General features: G+C 47.6%; 1 protein-coding gene and 1 pseudogene across 1 annotated transcript; one reads left to right on the plus strand and one right to left on the minus strand.

Moving 5' to 3' along the window:
• Positions 1-347: 347 nt before the first annotated feature.
• On the plus strand, positions 348-1,625 carry LOC136515859 (probable truncated L-gulonolactone oxidase 7, mitochondrial; annotated as a pseudogene).
• A 5,783-nt stretch (positions 1,626-7,408) lies between these two features.
• LOC136518404 (probable membrane-associated kinase regulator 4) lies at positions 7,409-8,837 on the minus strand. Its single transcript, XM_066512064.1, has one exon. The coding sequence runs from the start codon at positions 8,626-8,628 to the stop codon at positions 7,492-7,494; it is 1,137 nt and encodes a 378-aa protein (XP_066368161.1). The 5' UTR covers positions 8,629-8,837; the 3' UTR covers positions 7,409-7,491.
• Positions 8,838-9,517: the final 680 nt, after the last annotated feature.

The raw sequence follows: 9,517 nt of genomic DNA on the forward strand, positions 1-9,517 counted from the left end.
ATTATTGAAAAAAATTTAGAATTAGTCTAATTCATCTCTCTCCTAAACATCTTGATCCGTCCAGCATGGATGAAAACGCTTAGCGGCAACAATTCGCACCATGATATGCAGCTTGAAAATTCTATTTTTGGTAACAAAGACATCGTAGTAATATGTGGTCACGTTCGGCTTACCCTATATTCGGCTTGTTCGGCTTTTTTTCAGCCGGAATAGTGTTTTTCTCTCACAACAATTCAGCTGGAACCGCGTTTTCAGTCAGTTTCAGTAAAGTTTAAGACCAGCGAACGGGGCAATTCATAGTATAACAAACTGTTGCACGTGTGAAAATTCTGGAACTGTGTGTAGCCATGTTCGGATGCTTCATAAAGTTTTCATGGTTTTGCTTGGATCAGATCACTCTGGCACTGCAACCAATGTTCAAGCGTTCGGTGACGTTCAAGAAGCGCGACGATTCCGACCTGGCCGAACGAGTCGGCCTTCTCCAGCGAGCACGAGTTCGCCGACATCTTCTGGTACCCGGGCCATGGTCTGGCTGTCTACAGGATTGATGACCGCGTCCCCGTCAACGCCACCGGTGATGGCGTGATGGATTTCATCGGCTTCCGGCCGACACCTACAAATTCATCCGCCAAATATTAATTGTTTTGATATGATAATGTGTGCTAACAGCAAGCTCTCTTGATCCTTGTCACACGATGAAGAGGACATCGCGGAAGCCAAAAGGGATGACGTGGCCAGGTGCGCCGCCGCCGCAGGGCTAGCCACACTCTTCACCACTCCAAACTACGGCCTAACGACGACGGCGGACGGCCTGCTGCCGACGGTCTTTGGCCAAACGGTGGTGGGCTACCAGAACCACATCCAGTCCTCGGGGCGCTGCATCAACGGCACCGAGGACGACGCTCTGCTCACCGCCGCCGCTGCCTGCCCGTGGAACCGGCGCGTCGCCAACGGCATATTCTACTTCCAGGCGGGCATCACCGTGCCCGTGTCCAAGGTCGCCGGCTTCATCCGCGACGTGCAGACGCTGCGGGACCAGAACCCGGCCGCGCTCTGCGGCTTCGAGGTGTACGGCGGCATCCTCCTGCGGTACGTGAGGTCGTCCTCCACGGCGCTCCTCGGGAAGCTGGAGGACAGCGTGGACTTCGACATGACCTACTACCGGGGCCGGGGCCTTGCGGCGCCGCGGCTGCACGAGGACGTCATGGAGGAGATCGAGCAGATGGCGCTGCGCAAGTACGGCGGCCTGCCGCACTGGGGCAAGAACCGGAACGCCGCCTTCGAAGGCGCCATAGGTAGGTACGGCGCGCGCGCCGGGGAGTTTTTTGAAGGTGAAGCGGCGTTACGACCCGGACGGGCTGTTCTCGAGAGAGTGGAGCGACTAGGTGCTGGGAGTCGGCGGCGGAGGCGGAGGCGGAGGCGGTGTGAGCGTGGTGAAGGATGGGTGCGCGCTCGAGGGGCTGGGCGTGTGTTCACAGGACGCTCACTGCGCGCCGAACAAGGGATACTACTGTGAGCCGGGAAGGGTGTACACGGAGGCTAGGGTGTGCCGGTACCGTCATGATTTCTACTCCGGTTGCATTGGATTGGGTCAAGCAAATCCACCAGGGTTATAGTTGTTGCCACAACATTGCTGTCCTATGCGCAACAAAGTGAACTGTCATTATGCTATTGATCAACCTTCACCTGACGGGGTACCAAGTGGAAAGATCAATAAAAATGCTGATTGTTGGGAAATGAGTTTAGGCGTGTCATCCCTACGCGTAAAATGGTCTGAAGGTACGAGGACTTCAATTTGTAAAATGTAAACATACCAAAAGAATTAAAATAAAAGGAAGACGCTAGTGCCATGTCTCCTACCAGGAGGTGTTCGGACGCATCTCCCACCCCAGCCAATAAAGTTATCTGATTTTACTTGTCTTATCAAACCCGCAATAGAAAACGACTAGTACACGCCTGTTGCACGCAAGGGGGATCACCCGCACTCACACTCACGCCTTGTTTAGATCACCTCCAAATTCTAAGTTTTTTCACTCACTCTCTATTACATCAATTTTTAGATACATGCATGGAGCATTAAATATAGATAAAAAAAATAACTAATTGTACAGTTTGGTTGTAAATCACGAGACAAATCTTTTAAGCCTAATTAGTCCATAACCGGACAAAGTTTGTCAAATACAAACGAAACGTGCTACAATGTCCATATTGCAAAAATTTGCAATCTAAACAAGGCCTCAGTCACACTCTGTCGCACGCATAGGTGGGGACCGTCCGCGCTCGTACCCTGCTACACACAGGCAGGGACCGCCCACGCCCCTACCACCCTCACCGTCTGCTTCCCGCGCTCGCCGCCGCACCGCGCTCCGTCCCTCCGCTTCCCAAGTGTATGCACGGCGCTCCAGCAGCTGCAACAGGTGGCTACGACAAATGGGTCCTATTGCAACATGTGTAACACCAGATCTAATTTTGCAACATTCAGATGGAATACTGCAACATATGTCCAAAACAAGTGAAACACTTGCAACATACGTCTAAAACACCAAAAAACACGTGTGTAACCATTGTAAAATATATGTAACGTCCAGATAAAACATTTTAAACATACGTTTGAAGCAGCTGAAAACACTTGAAACACATGTGCAACATCCAGATCTACTTTTGCAACATCCAGATGAAACACTTTGGACGTGCATCTGAAACAGTTAGAACATACACTAGAAACATACGTGTATAGCCATTGCAACATGTGCAATATCCAGAATTACTTTTGCAACACAAATATAAAATACTTGCAACATAGCTCTGAACACATCTAAAACACTTAAAACATATGTTTACAACATGCACTTTCAGCTTAATATCTCCTAGTTGTTTAGGAATGAACGATTGTCGGCGCGTGGAGTCTACTAGTGTAAAGCTCACCGGTGGCGCGGAGCTCGCCACTCCGGTGGAGAATGCCGCGGCGTGCGAGAGGGGTGGTGGAGAGGAAGATGGACTGCCGCGCTTTGGCGCGACGGAGATGCCGGCCGACAGAGCGGAGACACAGTGGGGAGCGCGATCATGGAAGCAGCGCGCGATTGTAGAGCACTATCGGTGCTTCGGTTAGGTGAGTTTTTTTAAATAGTTGAGCAAGCGAGGCTGGCGTCACAGCGACAGGACGGACGAACGCCGTATACATAGGCAGCATTACCAAAAATAAAACGGGCAACTTTCCTTCTTTCGGAGGGTCAAAAGTTGAGGCCCGTGCAGCTCGCAGCCCGGCCGGCGCGCGGTGCCGGTGTGGTGGGTCAAAAACAACGGCGTCGCGTGGAGTCGGAAATCCTTTTGCATCCAGTGTTGGGCTGAGCCCAGTTCGAACCACCACCAAAACTACGACCAAACAAACAGCCCACCACATGAGAAAGACAAAGCCCGAATTTTATTTTCTTTCTTTACCTTGTAATCTTTGTGATTAGTTTATTACTGCCTCTCTCTCTCTCTCTCTCTCTCACTCAGGAGGAATACAATTTTAGTTTTCTCCTAAGCCAACTATCTTAAATTTTGACAGTGTCAACAGTTATGGCACCAAAACATGTATACTATGAAATTTATTCTATTTTAGTCTAACAATACTTATTTAGTGTTATAAATAATATTTTTTATAAACTATAGTTTTTTTATAAATTTTATTCCTTGGAATGATTTAGAAAATTGTTTTAGTAGTTGTATCAACATTTTCTTCCGAATAATTTCTGTAGTAGTGTTAATCCCAAAATAAGGACAACTCATACAGTACTTTGAAAGAAATAGGAATATTTATCAAGTGGAGAAAAATAACTAATAGGGGTATCACGGGAAAACGAAAGGAAAGAGAAAAGAAAAGAGATAAAAGGTAAAGGAAGATAATAAGAAAACATCATGATTGGCCAATAATGTAGCACATCCAATGGGTCGCTAGCCCGTTGGCAAGGAAACTCAGCTGGTTAGTTTTTTTAACACGTTTATGAGAGTTCAATTCTCGACTTGGCTCAAGTGCTCTTATGTTTTTCAATTTGTTTTAGGATTTAATTATGTTATTCTTTAAATGGTAAGTGACGTGCTCATCAACATTAAGGCATATGTGGTGACTTCATTAATACCAAGACTAGACCGCTCAAATTTTTGGAGGTGCTTATAGGAGTAGAATGTATATAGTGTTCATTGCACTACCACCAAACACATTTTCGGAGGTGGTCATAATCAGTTTTCAGAGACGGACATGTTGCTGCCTCCTAGGCGCAGTCACTGTTAATGAGTATTTTCTAAGGCGGTCATTAATGCCCTTCTCTAGAAATAAATCACAAAAGATTAAAAAAGAGAGAAGAGAGAGACGAGGGGAGAGAAGAGAGAGAGAGACGACGATGGAAAATCCTAAGGGTCCTTTATATATGCGAACATAGTTAACGGACCTTTTAGTCTTTGAGCCTTTCTTCTGAGACAGACCTCTTAAGAGACATGCTTCTAAAAATTACCATCATTTTCAGAAGAGGTCCTTCTCTACAAATTGATTCACAGATACATTTGTTTTGTATTTCCGTAAATAGTCTGACCGTCTCTGCAAATCACTCCATGTTTTGGGAGACAAGAGCATTTTATGCCCTCCTCCGTCATGAAATCGTTTTTATAGTAATGTTGGTAGATGTGCATGTATGTAAGCACACATCTACTCCTACGTATGTATTGCAATTAAAACTTAATAAAAATGGAAACGCCCAAAATTGTGCCAGCGACGTATAGTTTGCTCAGGTCAATGAACTTTAAAAGAAAATATTAGGATTACGATTCAGACCCATGCCCCTGTGATTTGGAATGAATTGCATTTTGCACTTGTGCTGCTCACGTACAAAGCCCGAACAAACAGACTGCCACTAGACCATTGTCACTGCACAAATTGTCCCAATGAACATCAACCCTTCCTGGCTATGTTTGGCAGTGGGACGGATTGCTTTGGAATCACAAGGAGAGACTTTTAGAGAGCTTGCCATTCATTAGCTTCTCGTCCTTCCTTTTGGAAGAATAGAACAACCGAGAGATTTAGCTGTAGTTGGATGTCACTACCCTGGTAGCGGTAGGTAATCTCGTCACTCGTCAGTTACCACGAGAACAATGAATACTTTGTAGGCCAGCAAGAATAATCACAAAAGCCACACCTTTGGCCATGCAAAAACCGGATGCTAGACGCAAAGCACATGCATATAAACAATCCTACAAAATCTTTGGCGAATTGTGAGTGCCACAGATGCCGGGGGGCGGCATAAAAAAAACTCTCATTCCACGATCGACGGTCACACCCACCATGGAAACCAATTCGATGGCTAAATCCGCTTTGCTTTGCCTTTGGCTTTAACCCTGCTCCACGTCTGATCTGCAAGGGCACGCGCGTGCTCTCTCCGCTTCTAATTTCTAAAGGATTATTCGCCACTGCGAATTTCTTTATGAGATTTCCGTGTAAAAGGGATGGAATGGGCCTTTTGTTTGGGCTTGAGTGGGATCCTTCTGATCCGATTTACGACAGGGTTAGATGCTGACAGGCAGAGTTGTTTATGGGAAAACCACTGGCTTGATGTGCTGATGCTTTCTCTACTATAAAATTATCTTTGGTGTGGTCTCAGCATCATGTGAGGGGTGAGGCTTAGTGAAGGAGAGAAACTGAGTGCAGTCTTGCTGACTTGGTTTTGTTGCCAGGCAACTGTGATGTTGGCTAAGCTGATCTTGTCTGCTGGCTGTTGCATTGCAGCTTTCATGGCCACACAAAATTGGAGTAGAATATGGAATCTCTTCCCTGTTTTCAGCTTTGGACTTTGTGCTCTTAAACTACTAGTAGGAAGTACTAGATTTCTTTGTTTTATATCAAATTTACCAAACTCTTGGTTAGCTGTTAGGTACACCAGAATTGCCAAATCTGCCACTAAGCCAGACGACTATGTTCAAGCCAGGAGTCAGTGAAACCTACCTCATTGACATGTTTGCAGCTTCTTAAGCCGACCTTTTCACAAATTTCCTGTTTATATACCCAAAACAAAACAAAATATGTTTTCATTGGTCATTAATGTTTAAAGTCTGGCATCATCAGATGCACAAAAGAAAAAGATGATCAGTGAGATAAAAGTAGCCCTCTTAAATCTACTCAGCATGTAAAAAGTTGCTAATCCAATTTGTGGAGCCGTGTCCATCATTCTGATATTCAGATATGCTAATTTATGCGCCATATTGCCATGCGCCTGCCGATGTGTACCAGGAGAAGCATTGTGACCTAGACAGCCATTGATGGGAGCAAAAAGTTGCTGCCTCCATTGTTTTTCCCCACATTGCCTTGTTTCCCTCTCTTTTTTTCTTTATTTTTGGGGAGAAATTTATCCCTCGACAAACCAATTCTTGCTTAGTTGCTTGTTTTCTGATCGTCCGTAGCTTCAAAGGCGAACATGATGCCGGTAGTGTGAAGCAATACATGTATCAATGTGTGGTATAATAGAGACTGTACCCTTTTAAGATTGCAAGTTTTGAGTGTTCCCTGAAAAACAATGCAACTCCTGTTCTAAAAGTGAACATGTGTTTCTGTAGTTTACATCGCTTTGATGCACATGGTACTGTGGTAGGATGGGAATGGGATTAGTAAGGGCAACATTTGAGATGATCACACACCTTTGATCGTCCATCGTCTTGCGTTGGCGCTACTTTGAGTTGCCAGTGTTCAGAAATCAGAGCCAAGCAATGCCGGCGGGCCGGACTGAAAAACGTTTCTACTATGAGTACATTTTTGTGGATGAGGCTTCTACTATGAGTACATTTGTGTGGATGAATCTAGGGTTCTAGGCTTGCTTGAAAGTTGAAACATATGCAGACAAGTAGATTTGCTCTTGCTCCCTTCAGCAAATCATGACTCTGACTTAGGGACTTCCGACTTCAAGCTTGTTTTCTTACTGCAGCATACTTATCTGAATATGAGACCATGAATACTTTTCCTTTTTCGAGATGACGGAGTACCCTTGTCTATCAGTGCTTATATTAGAAATAATTTTAAGGGCGCGTTTAGTTTCCAAAATTTTTTGGGTTTAGCTACTTAAACACTTTCGTTTGTATTTGGTAATTAGTATCTAATTATGAACTAATTAAGTTCGAAAGTTTCGTCTCACGATTTCTCACCTAACTATGCAATTAGTTTTGTTTTTCATCTACATTTAATACTCCGTGCATGTGCCGAAAGATTCGATGTGACACTTTGGATTGAAAATTTTTGGAATCTAAACGGGGCCTAAAGTGATTATGGAAGCAAGACTCTGCTATTGATTTTACTCATCCATGGAAATTTCTACAGGTCTTGCAAAATGAGCTGTTCAAAGTTCAGATGTCATTCATTTGAACAATATCATCATGACACAGGGTGGTCAACACCACAAGCTTTAGTTTTTTTTCACAAAATCTCCAGAACGCATTTGCATCATTGTACAATCATCAAGATTCATAGCCCTATCATCCTCTGCAAATCTCGGTGAGCTCATCAAGGTCGTCGGACTCAGCGGCGATCTTGGACGCCGCCGACGACAGGAAGCGGAAGCCGGCGTCGCTGGCGCTCTTCCTGACGGAGGCCAGCTGCTGGGACTTCTTGCAGTAGGCGATGAGCCCCTGGATGGGGTTCTCCACCTCGGAGCTCGCGCTGCTGCTCCTCCTCAGCGCCGGGCCCGCGCCGTCGGACTCGGTCGAGGTCCGGACCGACGAGGAGGCTGACGAGGACGAGGACGAGGACGAGGACGACGACGGCAACGGCAGCGCAGGGACGGGGGACGTCTTGTTCGACGAGGAGTACCGGACGATGACGCTGGAGAAGGACCGCCTGTGCCCGTGCTCGCGTTCCTTGTACCGCCCTGCTGCGGGTGCGGCACGGCTGCTGCCGCCGCCGACGCAGACGTCGGAGGCGATGCACCTGTTGCTTCTGATCTGGGCGAACGGGTTCTTCCTCCACGCCCTGGGGTGGCCATGGGCATGGCCGTGGGCGAGCTCCTCCCGCGCTCCCCTCGCCGTCGCCGCGCCAAGATCGTTCTTTTCGTCCGGCTTGGCTGCGAATATGGTCTTGAGGTACGCCTTGGACGCCTTGAGCCTGAGCCCGAGGTTGAGCTGCCTCATGAACCTGAGCTTCCTGGACCACGGCTTCCTCTCCCCCCCGGGGGCCGCCGCGGCGTCCGCTGCCAGCGCCAGGCCCGCCGCCGCCGCGTACTCCTGGAAGTACTCCTCGACGTTGAGCTCCCCGCTGACGTAGCACGAGTTGGCCGGCGACGCGTTGCACGACTCGTACGGCGTCGCGGGGGCCGTGCTGATGCCGCGGTGGAGAAACTCCCTGCTGCCGGCCCCGCGGCCGTCCAGGAGCTCCTCCACCATCTGGATGCGCGGCGGCAGGTGCAGCGGCAGCAGCTTCCCCTTGTAGAAGAGCTCGTCCGCCGGCGACGCCAGGGGCTCCCCCCACCGGTCCAGCGGCGCCGACATGAACTCGAACTCCCGCGCCCCGGCCGCAGCTACAGAGCTCAGGTCCATGTCGATGTAGTCCTCCTCCTCTTCCCCCTCTTGCTGCCGCCGCTGCACCTGTCCGTCCCCCTCCTCTCGCCTTCCCGCCATTGCTCACTCTTGCGTATTCTTGGCCTCTGGACTGGACGAGCCGAGCCGAGCCGAATCAAACCGAGGTGGGTGTGGGTGTAGCGTGCCGTGCTGCGCCTACGATGATTCGGTGCTAGCCTAAAACAGCAGAGGAATCGATGAGGGGCGTTTATATAAACAAATTGGCGCTCACGCTCGTGCTTTATTAAGGGCCCTACCATATTCCGCTGGCTCTCGAATTATAAGTTAAAATAATATTTTTCTTCCGTACTAAAAACAGTCAGTCAGCAATAAACGAACATGGAGCCACGCCAAATTCCAAAAAAGTACTATCCATCTTATCGAATCTTGCGATATGTGCATGGAACATTAAATGTAGACGAAAAAAAACTAATTGTACAGTTTGGTTGGAAATCGCGAGACGAACGTTTTGAGCCTAATTAGACTATGATTGAACACTAATTGACAAATAAAAACAAAAGTGTTACAGTAGCTCAAAATACAAAATTCACCTAAGCCCTTGTTTAGTTCATGAAATTTGGATTTTGGGGCTACTGTAGCACCTTCGTTTTTATTTGGCAAATAGTGTCCAAACATTGACTAATTAGGCTTAAAACGTTCGTCTCGCAATTTCCCACCAAACTGTATAATTAGTTTTTCTTTTCGTCTACATTTAATGCTCCATGCATGAGCCGCAAACATTCAATATGACAGATACTATAGCAACTTTTTAGATTTTGAGGTCTCCCTAAACAAGGGCTAACTAAACACCCGCAGACTGCTGCTTCTTGTTCGCGTCTCGGCCATCTCCCTGTCCCGGCCGCGGCACGAAGCCAACTCCCAACTGTGGCCCTGGCCGTCGCTGTCCGGGTGTCCCTCCATATCATTGCTCCATCCCTGGCTTTGGCGC

Source organism: Miscanthus floridulus, chromosome 17 (assembly GCF_019320115.1).
Source record: "Miscanthus floridulus cultivar M001 chromosome 17, ASM1932011v1, whole genome shotgun sequence".
Classification (NCBI taxonomy): Eukaryota; Viridiplantae; Streptophyta; class Magnoliopsida; order Poales; family Poaceae; genus Miscanthus; species Miscanthus floridulus.

Excerpts from the sequence above, each read along its gene's own strand:
- LOC136518404 (XM_066512064.1), bottom strand. The coding sequence starts at position 8,628 with ATGGCGGGAAGGCGAGAGGAGGGGGACGGACAGGTGCAGCGGCGGCAG.